The sequence below is a fragment of the Malaclemys terrapin genome, chromosome 2, assembly GCF_027887155.1.
Source record: "Malaclemys terrapin pileata isolate rMalTer1 chromosome 2, rMalTer1.hap1, whole genome shotgun sequence".
Classification (NCBI taxonomy): domain Eukaryota; kingdom Metazoa; phylum Chordata; order Testudines; family Emydidae; genus Malaclemys; species Malaclemys terrapin.
This window is the reverse complement of record NC_071506.1, coordinates 87,896,342-87,921,475: the sequence shown is the minus strand read 5'-3', so window position 1 is coordinate 87,921,475 and position 25,134 is coordinate 87,896,342. Positions and strand designations below refer to the sequence as shown.

Sequence of the window (25,134 nt, the reverse complement as noted above, 5' to 3'; positions counted from 1 at the left end):
CTTGTAGTTTAGGGAATCTTAGGGTGTGGAGGTCACTGTACTTTTAAAATTCTCTAAAGTTCTCAGTGTTCCTCAAAAAGTGGATGTTATCTTTCAACACTATCAACCACAACACACAGTTCCATTTTTAGTCTGTGCATCAGAACCGTTTTTATAGATTTGCAGTAGTTGCCATCCTAGTGGCGGACTCGTGAGTGTGTTCATCTTACTGTGGTGGACTGCTTCCATTCTCTTAACAAAATTATACAATGCAGTTAGAGGAGCTTATCTGCTAGAAAAATCTCACTTTGAAATACTGTGGGCAATTCCATATAAAGAGAAATGCTGTGGGTCTCACTTCTTCCTCCTGCTAGCGTAGTAGTAGGTGTGAGGAGAGCCTCATGCAGCTGGGTAGTCCTGTGGTAAGGATGATGTAGAATATTGCTACAGAGAATTTTTGCCTTCACTAACTCTTCCAACCCCAATGCCGAACCACGAGTCTATTCCCAACAAAGAAAAGCGGGAGAAAACAGCAGTTGTTAGGTAAAGAGGGAAATTGTTATGTGGCATTTACTAAACCCATATTGAACAGGCCTGCACCTAGAAACTCAGCAGCACATCTGCTCTTCCGAACAGAGGTTTTTTTTAAAAACAAAAAAAATAGCGTTTGCCATAATTCAATTAGAATATAACTAAGTCATGTTATATTCTCCTTAAAAATGTTGCAAGAGTAGAAAACCCAAGCACTCTTTAAGAAGCATTGATAAAACCATAAGGATCAAGACAGCTCTCTAGATCTGCACATTCACTTTGCTTTTGGAATAAAATTAGAACAAAGCTTCATGGTTACCAGTGATATACCTATATCACAAAGCAGCAATATATTATGACATCTGCATTTGCCAAGGAGTCATCTAGCATCTTTTTTGATTAGTCTTTGCCCTTCCATAGAATACTAGAGAATGGAGAAATAATTTGGCTGCTGGTTGAGCGTGTGATCGGTGCCAGGAAATCCATCTTCCATCTCAGTGCCTACTTTGTATATCCCCTAAATACATTTTTGTACTCTGCCTCCTTTGAAATGTGAGTTTCTGGATATGTTAAACACCTGCATATCTTGAATCTCTTTCAGGAGTTTAATCAACAAGGGAATTTGTTTCCGTAAGTAGTGCTCTGACTCATTTCCACAGCCTTCAAGCATAATCCTAAAGCTATTGGACACATTAATACTGTGGCAGTTTGCCACCTGCTTCATTTATTCACTTGAGATTCAGTACTCCTTGATCTTTACAGAATGGATTCTTTGTGCAACTTTCTGTGGTAACCTAAGGGTCCCCCACATGAATTTGTGTGTGTCTATTCAGTAGAAAATACAAAAGGGAGGGTTGTAAACACTCTGATTAGTGTTCATAAGCACAGAGATATTGTCCTACAATGTATTTCCTAACCAAGCAACTCCCACACATTCCCTTAGAAGAAAATCCTAATGTCAAAGACTAACTGTTACAGTTTAATATTACAAGCAATATTTTTGTCATACAAAGGCTATAATACAGCTGGCAACAGGAGGAAACAACCATTTCTTCACTAGCCACTCTAGTTCTTTTAGATGATTGCTTGCATGATCCCTTAGGTGATCTTATTCTTAGGTGATGTTCACCAGAACACTCACTCCCAAGAATGGGGATTCAGATAGGCTATTCTCAATGTAAGCTCACAATCATCCCATTGGCTCACTAAAGCAGAATGAAACTTTTCCCATTTCTAAGGAGGGCAGACAGGTGAAAGCATATTACACTGCACTAGCTTCCAGTTCACTGTCATGTGAAATTCACTATATTAGTTTCTAAGTCTGTAAAGCTTCAAGTAGCCAGGGTCCCGGTTACCTCAGAAATAGTCTCACTCTCTCCATCTCATTACATTTACTGTTGGCAGAATTTTGTTGGCTGTCTCAAGAAGAGCGCTCATAGGAGCTGGGGAAGGGTATCCGAAATGACAGGTCCTCCCTCTGGAATTCAATCTTGCTGCTACAGCTGAGCCTCACAAGTATAATACATAATAGGTTGGAGTTTTGGAAAGGGTGTGTTTAGAGAAACCAAGAAAAGCACAGCTGTATAAATTAAGAAGTGTTCATTCCCTCTCCTGCCAGCTTTAACACTACTTCAGGAAAGGCAGTTGTTTGTTTGTTTAGGAATCATGAAAACTATTTCATTGAAGATTTTAAGTACACTGCTGAACTGACACGCTAGACCAGTTCCATTCCAACCTCTGAGAAAGTAGGTTTATTGAAAGAGTTACAGAAAATCTAGTTGTCCCATAAAGAGTTAATGTGGCAATATAGAAGAATGCATTCTATCGATAAAAGGTATAAAACTGGGATTTTAGTCCTGTTTTACTAGGAAATCTCAATGCAACATTCAGTTATGGAGTTGTTACCAACACCACCATAATAAAAAGGAGGAAGAGGCTAACAGAGGAGAAAAATCTAGTGTATCTTTGCAGAATGCTTTTCAGTATTGCAGAGGGATCCAAGAAGACAACTATTGGTAAACTTGAACACTAAAATTAAGGGTTGACCTCAGCCGACATCTACACTACAGCACTTACAGCAGCACAGTTGCACCAATGTAGTGCTTGTGGTGGAGATGCTCTAAGCCAACGGGAGAGAGTTCTTCCGTCAGCTTAAATCGCTCCTGCCTCTGTGAGAGGCGGTAGCTTTGTTGGCAGGAGAAGCTCTGCTGCTGACATAGTGCTATCTACACCGACACTTAGGTCAGTGTAAACTTTTGTTGCTCAGAGGTGTGGATTATTCACACCTGTGCACGACACAAATTATACTAAAGTAAACTGTAGTGTAGACAAGGTCTGTGTATGCAAAGCCAAATTATTTACCTTCCAGTCTTTACCAAAGGCTCTTAAGCAAAGTAAGGTGTCAGGATATAAGAGGGAACCAGTCCTCTCATGGATCAGTAACTGGTTAAGAGATAGGAAACAAAAGGTAGGAATAAACAGTTTTCACAGTAGAGTGACCTAAATAGCAGGGTCCCCCAAAGATCTGTGCTAGGACCAGTTCTGTTCAACATATTCATAAATGATCTGGAAAAAGGGGTAAACAGCGAGGTGGAAAGTTCACAGGTGACACAAAATTAGTTAGGATAGTTAAGTCCGAAGCAAACTGCAGAATTATGAAGAGATCTTCCCAAAGCTGGGTGACAAAATGGCAGATGAAATTAAATGTTGATAAATACAAAGTAATGCACATTGGAAAACATAATCCCAACTATATGAACAAAATGATGGGCTCTAAATTAGCTGTTACCACACAAGAAACATCTTGGAGTCATCATGGATAGTTCTCCAAAAACATCTGCTCAGTGTGCAGTAGCAGTCAAAAAAGCTAACAGAATGTTAAGAACCACTAGGAAAGGGATAGATAAGAAGACAGAAAATAGCACAGTACCATTATATAAATCATTGGTATGCCCACACCTGGAATACTGCATGCAGTTCTGATCACCCCATCTCAAAAAAGGTGTATTAGAACTGGAAAAGTACAGAAAAGGGCAATGAAAATGATTAAGGGTATGGAACAGATTCCATATGAAGACAGATTAAAAAGAATGGGACTATTCAGCTAGGGAAAAAATGACGGGGGGGAGGGAATTACAGAGGTCTATAAAATCATGAATGATATGGAGAAATTGAACAAGGAAGTGTTATTTACCTCTTCACATAACACAAGCCAGGGTCACCCAATGAAATTAATAGATGGGAGGTTTAAAACTAACATAAGGAAATAGTTCTTCACACAAGACAGTTAATCTTGTGGAACTCATTGCCAGGAAATGTTGTGAAGGTCAAAAGTATAACTGGGTTCAAAAAAGAATTAGATAAGTTCATGGAAGAAAGGTCCATCAATGACTATTAGCCAAGATGGTCATGGATGCAACCCCATGCCTTGAGTATCCCTAAACTTCTACTAGAAGCTGGGACTGGACAACGGGGGATGGTTCACTTGACAAATTGCTCTGTTCTGTTCACTCTCTCTGAAGCTTCCGGCACTGGCCACTGGGCTACGTGGCCAATCTTATGTTCTTATGTGCACTGGAAAAGATCAAAACAGCTGATCAGAGGTGGTCACCATTCATCTCTCAGCTTGTGGATAAGGTGTAAGGGGGTAAAAGAAAGGAAACTGCCTTCAGAGGATTGCAGAATCAATTCACGTTTGGATACTGAATGGCAATTGCCTTAAAAACAATACCCACCCACCATACAGAACACGATTTAGCCATACTAGACAGGTAGTGAAAATATCCTGAACACCTCTCCCCAAGAACTCAAGAGAACATTGCAGGGTCTGGTCCCCAGTTTTGATAAGCTCAGTCATCAGGAGTTAAAGATTCATTTTATTATTCTCCATTGTTAATTTTATCCCAGGGATGCCATACATCTCCACTTGCTGGCAGCTGGGAAGACTACAGGGATAGATTTGCTGCATGACATTTTGTTAACAAAACCAGCATACATTTTTTAAAGCAACAGGAAGCACCAACTCTCCTCAGGAAGGCAGCAAGTCTAGTTGTTAGAGCAGAGGACTGGCAAGTAGGAGAGCTAGGTTCAATTCTTGACTGGTACTCACCCTGTATGACCAGTCCTGCCAGTGTCACAGGTCCTCCTCCCCATGCCATTTGTAATGTGAGCATCAAACCCTTTATAAAGAACTTTGAGCTCCTCCAATCAGAGGAGCTATATATAAAGTGAAACGTATTAGACCAGTGGTTCTCAAAGCCAGGCCGCCACTTGTTCGTATCAGAATTGTCTGAAAGCTACATACTTTACCCCAGGCATTTTTATTGCTTACCATGGATGACTGTCACCCACCAGACTCACACCCTGCTTGTTAGAACAGCTTATGCCATCAGCACTATCTCAGCCATGTGAAGTGACAACTTCTAGTACCAATTTTTCCTGGTAATAGATTGTAAAAGCATTCTCCCCATTCAAACAAAAAGGACTAAAGAATCCACTCACTCAGAAAATAGCAACAGTAGGAACTGGTGAGCCCTGAAAGTATAAATCCAGTTCTTGTTATAGATGTGGTGAGGTGCTCACCCTTATATCCATTTCTTAAGAACAGGAAAGTGGAGTGGATGTTTCCTAGGGCAGTGGTTCTCAAACGTTTTCTTTGTGGACCACTTGAAAATTGCTGAGGGTCTCAGCGGACCACTTAATGATCGTTCCAAATGTTGTTTGTACCGTTAGCTAACTATTGTAAAGCACTTTGGATAAAAGCACTGTATAAAAAAACCTTTATTCTAATTAACATTTTTTTGTTCTACAAATAAAAGCACATAACTCAATTTAATATCAATAGACGTAGTCTTACCTTTCTAATGCGATGGATGTGCCCTCTCTCCCCTGCCGCGGCAGCTCCCGTGCTGGGGCTGGGAAGGAGGGGGTCTCTCCCTCTCTCCCCCACCGCAGCTGCCCCCAAGCTGGGGCTGGGAAGGAAGGGGTTCTCTCCCCCGCCACAGCAATCACAGAGCTGAAGCTGGGAAGGAGGGCCCTCTCTCCCGGGCAGCCGCAGCCCTGGAACTGGGGAAAGTCACCTCTTTCTCTGGCCACCACAGCCCTGCACGTCCCAAATTCCCCCCACCCAGTCTTCTCACCCCACTGCCCCCTCCGACCTACCCCGTATTCCCCCCAAGGCCACCACCTCACCTTACATGTGCGTCTTCTCCAGGGTCCAGGCATCTAATTAGTGCAGCCACACCTGCGCGACTCCACTAATTAGGTGGGTGGCCCTTCATTCTCTCACATGCAGCTGCCCAGGCGCGCACCTTAGAGGGAACTATCTGCGGACCACTTGAATGGAGTTCCCGGACCACAGTTTGAGAACCTCTGACCTAGGGCCTGACAGGAGTCCCAACAAGTGATATGATAGCGTTGTGTGGAGCCTTGTGTGCCCTCTCTGCAGAGACAGACAATTATTTGGTGATTCTGAACAAAAATGCCAGGTTTTCAGCATACGTCAGATGACTTTTATTAGGGAGCTTCAGTAAGACAAGATATTGACAAGATTTAGGAAATTTACCTCTCCCAGTAGATACTAGGACCCGGTGAAACTAAATGAAGATTGACAGGAACCAGAGAAAGACTAATGTGTTCGATGTGTGCACTGCAGTAGTGATGGGCATGCAGGGTGATCTTCTATATGTCAAAATACAGTCTGGCTTTAGACACCATGGGCCAGACTCTCTGCTGGTGCACACGGGCATCATCCAATTGATGTCAATGAGGTAAGCCAATATACACCAGCTGAGGGTCTTATTCAATGGGTTTAAGCACAGTATCACCGGGCTAAGTCCAGTGTGTTAAAATTCTGTGCTGTGCCTCCCTGAAATGCAAGATAGAAGGTGCAGCTCAGGGGAAGGTGGGGCAGAGGTGGCTTTAAGTGTCCTTTTCACCTTCGGGATTCTGGGCTGCTTCAGGTACCGAAAGGCCCCCCAATTCAGCAACATGCTTCACTTCAACCCCATATTTAAGTGCTTTCCTACAATTAGGGCCTAACTGAGATGTGTCCCAACAATAAAATATTTATTATTTTTCCCTCCATGCCATGTAAATTACATAGTATTCTCCTATAACGGGATTTTCATAGATAAGAAAATTTCAGAATGTTACACAAATTGCATTTTGTAGGTTTCATGTTTTATATAAAGTAAATACATTCAGTTAGAAGCAAAATTACAATTTCATCTGTAAAACAAATTTTCAAGCTGCTAAAAAAGCACTTTGTCACTACACCTTAAGAAAAATAAAGTTATCAATTGAGACTACAGTAATAGGATTAAAATTAGTGAAATCACTAAAATAAATTTATACTTCAACTCCATTAAAAGCTTTTGCCCTGAGAGCTTAGGAAGACGCAGCAGTGATAAAAGAATCACACAATGCAATAATGTCTCATTATTTATTAAAATACTTGTTTAAACAAATGAAATATAAGAAAATACATCTGATGTTGCCATAGATCATTTGCAGACACACTGAGTTTACAGCACAGACTCTCCGGAGACCATCATACATTACAAAAATAGAGCAAACCTAATTTAAAGTGGACTGTCCTTACAAGCAAAAACTTTTCAAGGTATTACACACACAAAATTGTGATTTTCCATGATTTTTATGGACATTTAACTCTTTAAAACAGAGGTTCTGTCTCCCTCCACACACAACCTCTCTATCCCTCCTACTTGATCTTGAAGTAAAATCATAATGTAAAGAAGGGTGATGTCATAAATCCACGCAACAGGGTCCCAAATAGACAATCTGAAACCACAATATTTTACATTTCAAATAATCCAGTATATGATAACGCAAAGCCTTCAGTGTGTCACTGATTTGCAGGGACACTTGTAAAATGTTTTATTAAATCTTGGTCAGAAATAATGTATAATCCTCAAGCACACAAAATACAGATACTCACAACATAAGCATATCCTCTCTCCCCTTTCACTATAAGAAATTCATGAAGAATTTCTTTGCACAAAAAAAAAAAAAAAAAAAAAAAAAAAAAAATTGGAAAAGATGCAAGGAACAAACCATAAAAAGAAGACGAAATAACATTTCCTTCAGTTTAGGCTGATCTTTGCCCTTTGCCCAGAAACCATGAATTCAAAACTTTTCCCCATACATCCCAACTAGATAGGAAAAAGTTTTGTTTACCACCAGTTCAAAAGTTTAAGCAAACCTCCAGCTTTCAAGTAATACCTGGAAAACTGTTAAAAAAATTAAGTCCTGCACAATAGCAGACATTTTTAGATTTTTCTTATTTGAAGAGTTGTATGTATCAGGATAACTAAAAATTCCCCAAGTCAATTTTTCAAATAAAATGAGAGTTGAAAATAATTGATCTCGGTGTTTAGGAACATGTTGGTAGGAGGCAGTTTGACCTAGAGAGATTGAGGCGAGAGGGAGAAACAGGAATAGTCAAATTCATCTATATAAAAAATTAGTAAACTTAAAAAACGTTATTGTTATAAACACTATCATGAGTTTCTGGCGAGATCACAATTGTACTCAGACTTTATTCTTGTGGTTTCTATGCCATCATCACAGGAAAAACCTAATGGTACCATAGTAATTACCTTATAATTTGCAGTTGCCTACTACTCCGTATATTAAAACACAGCAAAATGGACAAAGTGTTCCATATTCAGAGAATGCTCATTTGTCTCAGAGATAATTACTTCCCCATTAAGTCCTTTTATATCATAAATCTGAATCAAAACCAACCTCAAAGCCAAACCAAACAGTTAGAATAAGTGTTCCACAGAGCAGTACCAAATGTGGTAATGTGACAACTGCCAGTTACTCAACAAATAAACTTGCTGAGCTTATTAGGATATGCAGTTTAATTCCCAGTTTATACATGCTATTTTTTCTGTTCATAATAACCACCTTCCAAATTTGCAGCACAGCACTGAGTTTCCAGGGATAAGACAACCCACAAAGAGTGCAATAGCAAGTGGACATGACTAAACTTACCAGCTTTATTTTGGTTTATAAGAAGAGTGCACTGATGGGAACAAGATTTCTTTATGAAATGCAATACCTTGCCTGCAGGAATGGAGGCATATAACAGCTGGAGGAATGATGTCACACACATGGTATTGTAGTGGGTGGGACACCCTGCTTAGGGCTGGGATTTTATCTATTACAGTTCCAGTTTTGAAGTTGAAAAAAAAAAATGTTTTCTTATTTTTGAGGACATTTTCACAATAGGAGTCTGGGCCACTGGTGTAAGACCATAAGCCACTGGAGTCTTATGGCTCTTATACTGGAGAGTTATAAAACATACATGGAAGAGCATTATCTATTTGAGCACTTGTGGAACTTCTAAATAATGGGAATCTTATTGAGGCTTCACTATTCTGAACTGCTAAATACAACATTACATTCTGAAAATGAGTATAGGCAATATATTCAGATCAAAGCAAAACAATCAGGACAGGAAGCAGGAGGATGGTTATGCTACTCGACTAAGAATAAGGAAAAAATAAACAATACAGTTGAAACATTTGCCAATTAGCATTGTTTACAGGATTTAAAAAGAAAAAAAAAATTACAGCTATGCTTTGAATTGTATACATCTTTTCTCAAATCATTCATGTTTAGTTGCTCCCAGAACATATCCCATAATGCAATACTTCCAATCCCCATCTTTTTAATTAAGAGACGCTGCTTTGGCCTCCACATTACTATTCTACTGCTTCTCTGCTTCAAAACATGCAGTTCATACATTTTACAGTTTTACTGCCATAGTCGATACATTCTGGCCCAATACACTCACAGCAGGCATTGTGAAACCACCGGTATTTTGATGCTCCCATGGACTCACAAGAGATCTTGCACTGATGTATTGACATGCAGTCATCAAAATAGACCACAGTGCACATGTTTTCTAAACAAAGGGAGAAAAAATTTAAAAAGGTTACTTTAGTTAAGTATGTAGCTGTCAGATGTTTGAGTGTAAGTCATTCAAACTACGTGCCACAGGGGAAACAGAAGGGTGAGGAGAGGAGAAGAGGTGAGAACATAGGGCCTGCTCTATCAGCCTGGATACTTTCTTCATATTGTGGCTCTAACGCCCTTGTAGGTAGTACAGTAGTCTTTACTTCTATGATCATATACTATTTCTCAAGTACATGGTCATACCACTTTTTGCACATTACAAAGTGCACATTGTAAAATGCAGAGTGGATAAGGCAGGGGTACACAGGAGCCCTTGCCTCAATCACCGAATGTCTTGGGTGCGCCTACACTGCAACTTGGATCATGCTTGCCAGCACAGGCAGACAGACCCGCCCGGACCCCATGGATACATACTTAGGCAGCCAGTCTGAGCCGCCACCTGTCCTACCTCTGGCTCCACTGTTATTTTTGCTATTCTAGCTCAAACAAAGTTAGTGCTTGTCTGTCTACTCACACTGGGAAGTGCCCTCCCAGTTGCAGTGTAGATGTACCCCCTTTAAAAAGCCTGGTTTTCATGAACTCTGCTCTACACAGTACTGCAAGATGCTGCAGATTTATATTTAGGATTATACAAAAAACATAAGGAATATTGTATTGCTTGAAAGACAATATGGTCATGGATTCCAATACAGTCCAACTACATACATGAGGGAGCAGAGATAAGATTGCACATGCAAACCTATTTTTGGCATTTCCGGAGTTGAGTGCTTACCTGTGCAAGCTAAAAGTATTTTTAATAGAATTTTTGTGAAATACCAAGTCTGCAAAGTGCTTTAACAGCGATTTATCATTTAAACAGATAATACATAGATCAAAGATCAGATTAAAAAAGGCAAGTAATTTAGTGGAGATATATATAATCATGTTTCATTAGTTCCATCATTTCTCTATTCTACAGTATTTTATTACCACAGATTACCAATCCAGTTTTTAGCTGAGAAATTGTTAGATTGCTTCCTGCTGATGCCTATACCAATTCCAACTCTCCCATTTGCCGCCTTAAATTCCATGCTAAGCTTCCTTCTTGGATGCTCATAGCATCATCTCTAGCCTTCAATCTGTTAATCTTAATCCCAGCTGCAAGCTTCTCTTTGCAGCATCCCCGACAAGCTCACTCTTCTTCAGGGGTGAAAGTAAGTCCAGTGACTTACCGGTATGCTGGGGCCAGCTCTGGCCCCTGGAAGGGGTGGGGCCTAGGGCAGAAGGGGCGTGGCTGACAGAGTCAGAGCCAGTCCCAGCCCACCCTATAAGGTAAGTGCCCCCCCCCCCACTGGGTAGCAGCAGCAGCCCGGGGCTCCGGGGGCTATTCAAAGGGCCCGGGGCTCCCCTGCTTCTACGGCCCCAGCCCTGTAAATAGCCACCGGAGCCCCACCGCCACTACTCCAGGGCTCTGGCAGCTACTTAAAGGGCCGGGGCAGTAGAAGCAGCGGGAGCCCCGGACTTTTTAAATAGCCCCCAGAGCCCCGCAGCCCTACCCCAGGGCTCCAGCAGTGGGGCTCTGGTGGCAATTTAAAGGGCCTGGGGCTCCAGCCCCTGCTGGGAGCCCCAGGCCCTTTAAATTGCCCCCTGGAGAAGCTGGGCCGCCCCAGTACAGCAAACTGGCTCTTGCCAGTATGCCGTACCGGGGTGTACCGGCTTACTTTCACCTCTGCTCTTCTGGCTTCCCTGTGCCAGGGTTAGTGAAAGCTTACACTATCTAGCAATTAGACTGAGGTTTCCAGCTCTGCTGTGGAGGGGCTAAATACAAGTAGGAGATCAATTAACGGGGGGATAGCCATTTCCTAGTCAGCAAATCATCTCTAGTACTAAAAAAATTTTGGGCAAATGTGTAAAGGCACATGCCAATTAAAGAAAAAAAGGAAGTGATGGATTAAAGAGACATTCCAAATTCTAAGCTATTATTTTATATATATTTTTAATGGATGACCTTCTGTGAGTGAGAGACACAAGTTTTCAAGCCTACATAGAGCTCTTCTTCAGGTCTGGGAAACATACTCAGTGTCACAGCTAAACATAAGGTGGAACAGATTGTTTACCATAAGTAGTTAACATATATTTCAAGGGACCATTCAAGGTGAAGTGGTTGGTTAACACCCCACCAGTCATAATGGGAAAAAGAAGGGGGTGCAACTGTGGGGGTTGTTAATGGGTTACAGATTGTTGTAATAAGCCATAAATCCAGTGTCTCTATTCAGTCCATGATTTTTAGTGTCTAGCAAAGTTATGAATTTAAGCTTCCAGGCTTGTCTTTTGAAAGAGTTTTGCAAGTTTCCTTTGAGGATGAGGACTAATAGGGCAGGTCTATACTACAAATTTACATTCGCACAGCTGCACCGATGTAGTACGTCTGGTGAAGATGCTCTAAGCCGACAGGAGAGTGCCCTCCCCTCAACTTAATAACTACATCCGTGAGAGGCAGCAGCTAAGTCGGTGGGAGATCTCCCACTGACATAGCGCTGTCTGCATATGGGGTTACGGTCAGTATAACTACATCGCTCAGGGGTGTGGATTTTTCACCCCCCCGAGCAACGTAGTTATACCAAAGTAAGTATGTAGTGTAGACCAAGCCATAGAGTGATCACTTTGTGAAAAGTGTTCACCTACAGGTGAGAGGGTGCTTTTATTTTTTATCATTTTCCTGTGTGAGTTCATTTGAGACTGTAGTGATTTTATTTAGTTAATGGGCCACTTCACCTTGAATGGTCCCTTGAAATATGTGTTAACTACTTATGCTAAACAATCTGTTCCATCTTGTATTTAAATGTGACACTCTCAGTATGTTTCCCAGACCAGAAGAAGAGCTCTATGTAAGCTCAAAAGCTTGTCTCTCTCACCAACAGAAGTTGGTCCAATAAATATGGTCTCACCCACCATGTCTCTCTAATATCCTGGGACCGACACAGCCACAAACACCACTGCATACATTTATAGATTTGTTTGCTTAAGTCCACATAATTCTTAATATAATCAACATTTCTCCCCACTCCAAAAACAAAGGTCATGTCTCTTGGGAAAAAGCAACCAGCAGCCCAGCACTTTTGAATAACTACACTAACAAACTAACATGCACACTAGGGAGGAAAGATCTTTGTTTCCAGGATACAGATTTCAGTTTCCCATTTGCCAGTGATTTATTATGAACTATTAAGAAAAAGCCAATTTTTACAAATTATGGTAGCTCTATTGACATCATCCTTAATCCATACCAAATCATAGAAGCATTGAACTGTAAGGCTTGAGAGGTTATTTAGTCCATCCCTTTGTGCTGATGCAGGATGAAGTATACCCTCACTAGTGTTTGTCAAACCTGTTCTTAAAACCTCCAATCACAGGGATTCTACAACCACTCTTTGAAGCATATGCCAGAGCTTAGCTATCCCTATAGTTAGAAAGATTTTCCTAATATCTAACCTAAATCTTCTTTGCTGCAGATTAAGCCCATTACTTCTTTTCCTACCTTCAGTAGAAATGGAGAACAATTAATCGCCATCCTCTTTACAACAGCCCTTAACATATTTGATGACTTATCAGGTCCCCATTCAGTTTTCTTCCCTCGAGACTAAACATGCCCAGTTTTTATTAACCTTTCCTCATAGATCAGGTTTTTCTAAACCTTTTATCATTTTTGTTGTTCTCCTCTGGACTCTTCTCCAATTTGTCCACATCCTTCCTAAAGCGTGGCGTCCAGAACTTGACACAGTACTCCAGCGGAGGCCTTCCCAGTACTAAACGGAGTGGGGAAATTACCTCTTGTGTCTTACAGATGATACTGCTGTTAATACACGCCAGAATGATATTAAGCCTTTTTTGTAACTGTATCACATTGCTGACATATTCATTTTGTGATCCACTATAACCCCAGATCCTTTTCTGCAGTTCTGATGCCTAGCCAGTTATTTCCCACTTTGAAGTTGTGCATCTGATTTTTCCTTCCTAAGTGTAGTACTTTGTGTTGGTCTTTACTAAATTTCATCTTGTTGATTTCAGATAAATTCTCCAACTTTTCAAGGTCCTTTTGAATTCTAATCCTGTCCTCCAAAGCGATTGCAATCCCTCCCAGCTTGGTGTCATCTGAAAATTTTATGAGCATCCTCTCCACTCCATTATCCAAGTCATTATAAAAATATTTAATAGAACTAGGTCCAGGACAGACCTGTATAGGACCCCACCAGATACACAATCCCAATTTGACAACGAGCAAAGACAACTCAGTCTTTCAACTAGTTTTGCGCCCATCTTTTATAGTAATTTAATCTCTAGACCAGGGGTCGGCAACGTTTGGCACGCGGCTTGCCAGGATAAGCACCCTGGCGGGCCGGGCCAGTTTTATTTACCTGCTGATGCGGCAGGTTCGGCCGATCGTGGCTCCCACTGGCTGCAGTTCGCCGTCCCGGGCCAATGGGGGCGGCGAGAAGTGGCGTGGGGGAGCGATGTGCTGGCCGCGGCTTCTCGCCGCCCCCATTGGCCCGGGACAGCGAAGCACGGCCAGTGGGGGCCGCGATCGGCCGAACCTGCCGCGTCAGCAGGTAAGTAAAACTGGCCCGGCCCGCCAGGGTGCTTACCCTGGCGAGCCGCGTGCCGAACGTTGCCGACCCCTGCTCCAGACCATATTTCCCTAATTTGTTCATGAGAATGTCATGTGAGACTGTCAAAACCTTTACTACAATCAAAATATAGCACCTTTACAAATAATGGAGTTGGACTTGTTTTCCTCCTTACTTTGACATTGCAGATTTATACTTAAAGAGTGATAAAGGAGACCTAACACTTAACAAAATGTACAATTTCAAAAATGGTTATTTCTCAGGAATGGGAAGCTTTTTGTTTGAGTTGGCTTTTAATAGTCCTAGTCACCAATTCCTTGCTCCAAGGAGACCAAATCATCTGTGAATACATATTTGGATCCTCCCCTCTCCTCTGCATTTGAAAATCTCTCATAACAATAGAATAAAGAAACAAACAAGTTGTCTGATGCAGAAAAAAGAACAAAGCAAGCACACTGTTTCTGCTACATCATTGACTCTCTCTCATCCAGCATTCCAAGAACAAATCTTTGTTCATGTATGACAGGCGATGGAATTCTGCCTGTTGCTTCTAGCAAGTTTAGGAGCCCTTATCTAAAATGATTATTTCTTGGACTGGTGAAATGGGGCCATGTAAAAAAAGTTACACCTACAGGTTCACAATGTATTCTGGAAAATCTATTTAACTGTTATCAATTTCAAGAACCAATTATGTAAAACATCCACTTGATTGTCTAACTGTAGATAAAAGGATGTTACTTATTTCAGTAACAGTTTTCACATATGTCAAAAAAGGAATGTGGAAGAGAAAGTTCTCAGGGGAAGAAAACACTGCAGATAAATAACTCATTATCTCAGAAAATGAAGATTTTTTTTTTTAAATTCAGAATAAAGGGAGGTTTGTGTGGCAGAGAGAATAATGTACAACAAAGTCTGAATTCAAAGTAATCAAAACAGGAGAGCCTCATGCTTCCATCAGCATGTTGTCACAATCTTCATGTTTTCCAGTGCAAGCAATAATTATAAAAGAACTACACTACAGAGTACTTTGGGAAGTCACAAGTTCAGAGCACACCACGTCTGATGTGCAATATTTGTCTTTAAAATCTTATCTATGAGATGAAAAATTCTTCTGATCCTCTCCAAGCCAAACTTTATTTACAGCGTTGCCAACAAATGAAAGAGACACAATACATTTCTCGTAAGAGAAAATAATTAGGTAGTCATATACAGTGCTTTTCATCAGTAGATCAAAGCACTTAACAAAAGAGATAAATATATTATCAAAATAAACCAGTATACAATTTTCTGGTAATTAAGGATGATAAAAGAGAGACCTAGTTCAACATCCACCTGTTGTATTCAGTAAGCTAGATACACTGTTGGTGACAAACTCTCTTCCTTGGTTGGCGTTCCAGAAGAGGGTGAATTCAGAGCCTATCCAGAGAGTAACCAATGGTTAATGTAAAGACACCCTTCCCTGCACTATGGATTTTGTTTAATCAGCTGCCAAAAGATACTCTGCTATCCTTCCTCCTGCTGCCAAGATTCTGTCATCACCTGTGACAATTAAGTTCATTCTAAAAACTGCAAGTTCTGAGCTCTGAGGCCACCAAAAAGGAGTTTAAGCTAAATATGTGGAACAAAAAATGTGATTCCCAGAAAAACAGCCTGAAGTTGTGACTCAAGAGTTGACAACCCTTGGTATGAACAATTACCACTGGTTCCAGAAGTTCAAAATAATATCTAAAGTGTCAGAGTCAAGTTGGTGAGGAAATCAGCAGCATGGTAACAGAATGTGATTTGAAAGTCCAATAGCTCGCAATGTGCCAGGGCTAGAAAGGAAGAGAAGTTCCAGCTTCCCAAGTGATATAAAGCAGTCCTTTCTAGCCCCAGTGGTTCATGAGGTATCTGTCATTACAACTCTCAGTGGTCCCTTGGGCTAGTGATACTATTTTCAGTTCTAGATGAGTACTGAAAAAGTAAGTCCAACACCTCAGACAAGTTTAGTTTCAATCTCTGCATAAGCATTGTATGGAATCAAAGCAGTCAGAGAGGCTGTGGCAGAACATGGCAAGTGTAGTTTTAGGCAGGGCCCATTCCAAGTTTTGTGGGACCCTATACAAAATAACGTACAATAAGCTGGGTCCCATCCACCTCTGACAATCCCCTCTTTCAAACCTCTAGTTATTGACAACACACCACCAGCTCCAAAGCTAGGGAAAAAGTGGAGGGGGCATATGGAAGCCAGCATTGCTCCTTATGGACAACAAATAAAAGAGTCATGGGTAGAAAGAGGATATCTGGGCCGTACCCTCTTAGCATGCAATGCTAATGCCAGATGGCAGGTGTCCACAGAAGGAAGACAAACTGAGCAGAGAGGAACTACAGCATGCAAAAAGCCCAAATGTCTTTCTAGTAGCCCCATTACAATTGTTAGCAGCACTAGTAGTGGGACTGATGGATATTTGGCATCCAGGGCCCTAGATATGCAGGGCTTTATGGGATTCCATAGGCTTAGTGGACTGAAGAGCATCGCTGACTGTAGGATATGTTGGTATTTCTAGCAGAGCATTTTTCTTGTAGATGTTTTAGCTTGAAACAATATGGCTGTTGTTGGTTAGCCTATGCACTGTCCTACTTATCTGGTTTTGAGAGTCTGAATACCATGTATATGTATTTTGTAGTACTTGTGCTTACACAAGCTGTATGAAAGCCTTCCTGCACAAGTTACATATACTGTGATTGAGCATATTATCTGTATGTCCATACTGCCCAGCAGTTTCTATTCCTCCTCCAAGTACATGATGTTGGAAGCAATTTTACACCTTCCCCATCTACAATCACTGAAGATCTCAAAAGGATTAGATCTGCTCAAGTTTCTTAACAATAAAAAGTTCACTTTTATTTCTGTGCTGAATTCCTACCATAGCCTGTTAATAAAGGCCACTGAGTACCTATTTCTAAGTTTAACTCAATTGTCATTCTTGGAATTTAGCAGTAGCATGCTGATCTTTGAACCTAATATTGAATACAATGTTGCTTATGGAACAGGCAGTCTCATTAAATAGACAAAACAACACCTGGATTTTGGACCTTTCCCACTATGAATAAAATGCAAATTGTTATTAGAACAAGTTGCCCTTTTCATAAAGTCTTGAGAAAATTCCCCCCGCAAAAAAACTCCAACTTTTCATCCAAAAAGGCAGCAAGTAAAATTGACAAATGCCTTCCCGAGTTACGAACATCAGAGTTACAAACTGACTGGTCAACCACACACCTTAATTGGAACAGGAAATATGCAATCAAGCAGCAGCAGAGAGCAGCAACAACAACAACAAAAGCAAATACAGTACAGTACTGTGTTAAATATAAACTACTAAAAAATAAAGGAAAAGTTTACAAAGAGAGTTGACAAGGGAAGGAAACTGTTTCTGTGTTTGTTTCATTTAAATTAAGATGGCTAAAAGCAGCATTTTTCTTCTGCAAAGTAAAGTTTCAAAGCTGTATTAAGTCAATGTTCAGTTGTAAACTTTTGAAAGAACAACCATAGTGTTTTGTTCAGAGTTACAAACATTTCAGAGTTACGAACAACTTCCATTCCCGAGGTGTTTGTAACTCTGAGGTTCTACTATATAATTCACATCTTTAAATATTGTACTGTGTGCACATATGGCTTTCTGCAGCTTACCATTTAACATTGTTACTTTCATTATTCTAAAACCAGAGAGCAAATATTTTAATAATGTCAAACACAGATATGAAGTAGATGTTTTCTGACCATATGGTTTCCTGCATCTGGAATTAATTTATTTTCTTAATGTTCCTTAAAATCAAAGGAAATTAGAAAAGTCTCTCTCTGAGTTCCATTTAATGAAGAACAGTCTTGTTTAGAAACAAAACTAGGTCAGAGGTTCACACTTATATGGAAATGCAATAGGTCTCTATCAATTGTATTCCTTTCCTTAGTTAAATAAAAGAGCCAGCACAGGAAGACCAGCACACAGTTACCAACAGTCAAACACAGCACTGCTTATAGATATGACTAATAAATCAGACGGTATTCCTCTTTAAAAAAAAAATAAGTGTTAAGAAATCATTTAGATAAGACGAAAGAACAGTTTAAGAAGTTTCTCTAAGTTTCATGGGAGGGTGTCGGAGAAAATATCATAAATTGTGTTTAAAAAAAATCAACCGGCAGAAAAGGAGTCTCTCAGCCCCCCCACTATTGTCACTACAACTGAATTTGGCATCATTTCCCCCGGCAATCAATATTTTATCATCCTTCCTCCAATCACATACATCCCCTGAATCAATGCCAATAAAGAGATAACACTCATTCAGATCTACAGTTAATCCAGTATTACCTGGAATATCATTCTGTCACTCAAAAAGCAAAAGAGTGTCCTGTGGCACCTTTAAGACTAACAGAAGTATTGGGAGCATAAGCTTTCGTGGGTAAGAAAGATGCATCTGAAGAAGTGAGGTTCTTACCCACGAAAGCTTATGCTCCCAATACTTCTGTTAGTCTTAAAGGTGCCACAGGACCCTCTGTTGCTTTTTACAGATTCAGACTAACACGGCTACCCCTCTGATACTGTCACTCAGATGCTCAAAACATGCCATCTTGGAGCCACGAGTTTAACCTCTATTCCAGATCCCGCAGCAAAAACACCAGCTCTCTGAATTTTTCCTTTCTAGCTCTTTAAAGCTACATATTTAAAACTGTTCCTGCAGCCTACTTTTGTATTACTATGGGATAGATTAGGTGTAGTTCCTGATCTGAGTCTGATTTTCTCTGAGTCAGAAGAGGCAATTGCTTCAGCTTCTGACAGCATTTTACATTATCCCACCTAGAGTGGTGTGAACTGATGAAACCTCATATGTTGGAGGGGGAATTCCATGTTGACAAATTGTTTTATGGTTCATTCCCCCCCCAAGACTGTCATATGCTCCTCCCTTTGCCCATGCTGTTGTGTTACTCCCCCTTTGTCTGTCACATTGTGACAGAAATTACACCAAACTCTTCAGGGCAGGGTCCATATCTTTTATTTGTACTTTAAGGACGCTAGCGCACTTGAGCATAGTTAATAAAAAATTGTTGTCCTTTTTAGGGCCCCTTCATAAAGGTAACACTAGAAATTTAGCCTTTAGACAACTAACTGTTACCTTTGTCGCTGGAGTATGGTGTGTGGACAGTGTTGCTTGGAACAGAGACATTCTGGTGCTGCGGCTGGTTAACTGTTTCTAAAAATGACACTAGATTCTCATGATGTGACAGTTCTTCTGCAACAGGGAAGGAAACAATATTCCAGTTCAGCTGAGTATCCCCTTCTGTGAGTGCCCGGAAGAGGGAAGGGATTGGTTCATGCAGCTCCTCTACAGTGCTCTTGGAAGTTGGAGGGGTGTCACTGTAGTTGCGAGGATTGCACATACCTGCAGAGGAATGAAAAGTGTAAAATGAAAAAAGTCATAAAACTGTTTCCTGTCCGCCCCCAGGAAGGGCAGCATTTAGAAATAAAATTAATTTTTGTAAAAAAAAAAAAAAAAAGGGGAGGGGGGGTTTGAAATCCTGACCCCCAATAGTATCAGTGGAAATACTTCCATACACTTCATTAGGGACAGTATTTCACCCATTGGGTTTAACATCTTTGCAGTGATGCACCAAAGTTTTAAGTGAGATGCCTTGCAACACTGAAGTACATAAATGAAGACACCACAAGAACTTTTGTGCACAGCACTCTGCTTCCCTTTCTCCATTACTCCATTACTGTTATGAAAAGTTCAACTGAAGCCGTTTGTTTTGTTGAACAAAAATACTACAATACTAGAATACCAGCATCTGAAAGAAAACAGATATTTATTTACATTAGTATGATCAGAACTTGAAGAGTTTATCCAAAACCTAAGAGCCAGGGTGAAAAATACCTATAATGCCACTTCCCTAAAGCCAGGCCTCCCGGAAATGAAAGGAACACATAATTGTTTACTGTGTATTACAATTAATACAATATTCATGTCAACATTTTATGTTGTTCTTTCTCTTGCTTTTGTTTCATCTTTACTCCACGTCTTTCTTTTCTACTTGAGATCATAGTGCACCTCTTCCTCAGTGCTTTCCAGTCATTTTCCTCTTTTCTTTCTTCCCCATACACCTGCTCAGCTCTCTTTTTCCTTGCACTATGTTCTCTGGCTCTGCCTCTATATTTTCTATCTTTCACTCCCCCCATTTCCCCAGGCTCTCAATACCATACTTATGCTCTCTCCCACACCCTCAACTCTAACCTCCCCCACTTATATTATTAATAATTCATATATAGAGCTTGAAAACATTGCCAGACATCTAATGGCCAGAACTTCCTTGACTTTATGAAGGTGTTTGATGCGGCCACAGAAAAGCCTTCTGGAAGATCCTGAGACACTATGGAATTCCAGCAAACATTGTTAATGTGATATACACTTTGTATGACGAATCTGCATGCTGCATCAGCACACGGATCAGTGACAGGGAATGATTTAAGATTGCTACTGGCAAGGTTGTGTACTATCCCCACTTCTCTTCTGCATGGTCACAGACTTTGGGATGAGAACAGGAATGGCTGCTGCCTAGTGCACTCATATTGTCTGTGCAAGATATAAGCGGTGAGACTTAGATACCAACTTGGATGGAATGAAAAGACTCTCTGTGAGCATAAAAGCAGAAGTGGACAAAGTGGGACTTTGTATCAGTACGCAGAAGACCAAGATCATGGAAAGAGAAGGAAATGCTGCCAACACTGATGGATGTCTGATTGGTGGAGAAGCGTATGAAAGAGTTCACAACTTCATCTATCTTTGAAGTACAATATCTACTAATGGACAGATCATTAAGAAGTGCAGGCAAGAACTGGCAAAGTCAGTGGATCTTTTTCCCATTTGCCAAACATCTATCAGAGTAAGATGAAAAATATACACACTAAAATGAGATTGTACAATGCAATTGTCCTCACAACACTACTGTATGCCTCAGAAACACAGCAGATGGTGGAAGTACACAACAGGAAGTTCATTGGAGAGATTGTGTAACCAATGTGGAAGTGTTGCACCACACAGGCCAGCAGAATGAGGACTCAATACTCAGACAGAAATGGTTACAGTGGTTTGGCCATGTCATCAGGCTATGTTGTGGCAGAAGCACAAGGTACATCTTAGATTGGATCCCACCTGGAGGGAAAAGAAGAGGTGGAGGACGAAGAATGACCTATTGCAGGACAATCAAAAAAGATGCTGCCACAATGGAGACAACTTACAGTAGAGTCAAACATCTTGCTTTGGACAGACAGCAGTGGGAAAAATGGGTTGCCACATGTGCCATTAGGCACAGGAGATTCTAAAGCTAAAGCTAAGCTAAAGGCCAGAAGACAAACTATAACAAGAGGACCCAGTGTCCTTCCTTTTATCAGCAGACGAGAAAGGGAAGGGTGTTTAAATTCCTACCAATGTGCTCTCCCTGAATCCTAATTGGGGACTCCCCATTTTGTAGCATCCAGATAGTAGGTATCTGAAAAAAGTGAAGCTCTTCTTGATTTCTCTTCTATGAGCCACAGACACTCCCTCACTGTTCCCTGACTCCCAACTGCTGCAAGGGTGGTAGGGATCTATGCTGCTTCATCGCTATCCTGGCCTCCATTTTTTAATACATTCCTTTTGATTCCTTGCTCTCATAATCATTAGCTCTAGGAGCTACCTCTACTGCTGCTCAGAGCTCACCCAAGCAGCAGCATGAAATAGACTCAGTTGAGGACAACTGTGAAGCTATCAAGAGAATTCTAAATAGCACCAGTGAAACTGACCAAAAACTTTGTAATTCCACTCCTGCAGCTGCTGCAGGGCAGCAATCTGTGAAACACTAATCTTTCTCGTGCTGCTGTTGTATCTGTTTAGTTTTTGTTGGAAGCTTTTCTCCACAACCATAAGGGCTAGATGTATTTTTTTTTTTAATATTAAAACTTACATCTTGCAGAAGGCAGTAAGCAATGGACCCACTAAATCATCCTACCCCCCCAGATGAATGGACTTTCCAAGGTTGAACATGACACAGGAACATGCTTTACTATTCTTACACTTCACAAGTGTCTCCCCCATTCCGCCCCCCATGCAGTTTTCATACAAGATCTGAATGTTATTTGGGCTTGCCATGGCAACTAGAAATAAAAATTCTTATTAGTCCCTGGGAGTTAACAAAAATGAAGGTTATATATTGAAAAGCCCACTAAAAGTAAGGACAAAAGTCACAATGAAAAAAAGCCAAATACCAGTTCATGTGGTTTTCAGTTCCAAATTCATGTGGCCTCCTAGAGCTGGAAATTCTTTATGCCCCTGGAAAGCTAAACATTACAACTGTTCAGCAGCATTTGCAGGACTCAACACTCTCATGTTGAGCTGAAAGCATCCCCTGCTGAGCATGAGTGCCTCAGTCATCAATTTCTGCAAACCTGAAGCTTTCATTTAAGAAGTTAAATTTCTAGTCCCGTGGTTGCAAAAATAATCTTCCAACTATGAATCTAGTTTAAGTCTAGGTATAGTTCTCTTTTTGAATCTGCCTACCAACAACTGCAGTGCCTCTGCTGTTGCTGATATGTGGCAAAACTACAAGCAAAGTGAAGTTTTGATAGTTAATTGGCCAGTTTCAAAGTGGGCAGTCAAAACCCAATGACCAGAGCAGAACAACCAACAATCATGTCCATTTCATGCTATTGCTTGGGAAGCTCTGAGCAGCAGTAGAGGAGGCAGGTGCTGTAGCTATTCATTATCTTCAATAGAGGGGAGAACCAATCAAACAGAAGCTGTGGGGAAGGTAGAACAATGGAGACTTGCCCCTCTCACAGCAGCCAGGAGGATCTTGAGTGAAAAAAAAGGAATTTAATTTTCCTTTCCAGCATCCAGAGGAGGGTTGAAACTTCTAATATATCAGACACCTATAAGCATGTGGCTAATACAGAAGATGGAATCCCTAAGCAGAGTCCAGGGATAGCGCTCACTAGTAGAAGCCTTAGCTACAAGCACTGGGCTTCTTGTCAGGGCTTTATCCCCCCCCAGCCTCACTGGTGGAACACTCACCCTCATCTTCCATACCCGTTTCTGGATAGTAAGTTTACTCTTCTGGCTAGTAAGCATCTGGTAAAGTTTTTGAGTATTTGTTTCTAGCTCTCAGGGTTCACAAGACAGCAAGCCTTAAGCTCCACTGTTTGTATGATATTTCTAACGGCACTTTGTAGTTAGTACTTCCACTGGATCACAAAATGTGATAATTGAACACTGTTTGTGTACTAAGTTCCCCTCAGGTGACAAATCAAGGGGTTGTCCATAATCTAAAACAGAATTAGCAAATCAGTTATCATGACATTAAACAGAATAAAATCAGGAATACCACAGATAATGTAATCAAGTGACCCAGTAATATCTACTTGCTTATAATTAGCTATTCTGCTCTCATAATGTGCTATTTATTAAAATATTTAATATAGATCCTGTCCTGAAAAATTTGTAATCTAATTACAGAAATGATGCAATGAGCAGTAGTGGTAGGTAATAAATAATGAACTTACCAACACAATCACAGCACTCATCCCAAAGTGTGCCTAGGCAAAGCATGCACTCTTTGCAACAGGAACAGTTTCCTTCGCCAGGTCGGCATTGACATAGCTCCTGAAAACACAATACATTATGTTGGAGCTTTCTGAGATGTAGAATACTAATAAGTTATGACAATTCTTCATCTAGCAAGCATTATTTCTTTGCATTTACAAAGGACTATATTTACTATTTTAGGTTTCTTTAAGGTCAGGATATCATTTTTATCAGCAACTGGGATACTGAGCATTTAGAACAAAATCATTACACGTAGGAGAGAATGTACCTACCATTTCTCCCATGAACACCTGGATTTACAAACTCTCTGCAGAGCTAAGTGAATATTTTTGCATCCTGGGCATGGTGTTCTAAGAGATTTTCTCTTTTCAAAATAGAAATGTGTGGTTTCTAAAATGTAACTTCTCTCAAACAACAAATAACTATAGGCAATATATGCATATTCATAAACCTATGAAATGTTCACACAGATGCTTCATCCATGGATTCTGATAGCAACACATTTGGTGCAATCGCTTGAACCCAAGATTTGTGTACAACTTCTAAGTTTACTTATACAATATTTGATATTTGAAAAAGGTCACTAGATTGTCACCATATTTTAATAAGCTCTTAGAAATATCTCTTTGTTGCCCTGCAGGCTATTTTTAACAGCAATATTGTTTGTTAGACAGAGAAAAGACAGATACGTGGTCCAGACCAGCTTTTGATAATGACTGAGAGACATAACTTGTCCCTTCCCTTTACAGATGGCAGTGGTATTTTTGCTATCACAAACACACTACTATGATTTAGCTGAATAATTTATGGAAATAAAGTATTTAAATAATCAAATAGCACATTAAAGTTTATCAGAAGGATTTTGTATTCATTATTTTTTCTTTTATAATAGAAAGTTAAAGATGATCAACATAGGAAAAATGGGTTGTGCTTTTTTGGGGAGAGGACTCAGGCATTTTTGACACATCACCTAAGCCTGAGAGCACTGGCTGAGCTGTCCTACTGAAGGAAAAGTGCTCACAGAGTCTCTAAGTATGGAAACACCTTTGATGTATAAAGGAAGCCTGGAAAAATAAAAAGTGTTCCGCTTATTTTATTTATTTATTTTACATTAGAAACTTGCGGTTTAGTTAATCTGCTTTTACTGAATGACTGAATGGTTGGTTGGTTGGAGAACACATATAAAATTAGATCACAGCGCAAGGTGAAAGCTGAGCAACTGAGAGGGGAAAGGTCTTTAATTCAGATGGTCTAAGAGTTGGTTTTTCATAGCAATGCAGTTAATTTAAACCTCAACAAACAACTTGGAAGGAAGTTCTTTTTGTTAAAAAATTCAATAATGCCACTCCTCCAATAAAAGCTGAGAAAGCTCCTCTGGGCCCCTCCAAAGAAAACTCCAGCAAAATCCAGACTGACAGAAACATCAGAAATATCAATTACTAAGTTAAACCAAATTAAAAAAAAA

At 40.4% G+C, this 25,134-nt stretch overlaps 1 protein-coding gene across 3 annotated transcripts in view; it reads right to left on the bottom strand.

Annotated features, from left to right (window-relative positions):
• Positions 1 to 7,528: 7,528 nt before the first annotated feature.
• TWSG1 (twisted gastrulation BMP signaling modulator 1) overlaps positions 7,529 to 25,134 on the bottom strand; it is a 44,654-nt gene continuing 27,048 nt past the window's right edge. For all 3 annotated transcript variants that reach the window (XM_054019253.1, XM_054019252.1, XM_054019251.1), the window contains 3 exons: positions 23,627 to 23,726; positions 19,209 to 19,475; positions 7,529 to 9,445 (listed from right to left, as the gene is read on the bottom strand). In XM_054019253.1, coding sequence (XP_053875228.1) covers positions 9,264 to 9,445; positions 19,209 to 19,475; positions 23,627 to 23,726 — 549 coding nt within the window. In that variant the 3' untranslated portion in view covers positions 7,529 to 9,263. The remainder of the gene's footprint in view (positions 9,446 to 19,208; positions 19,476 to 23,626; positions 23,727 to 25,134) is intronic.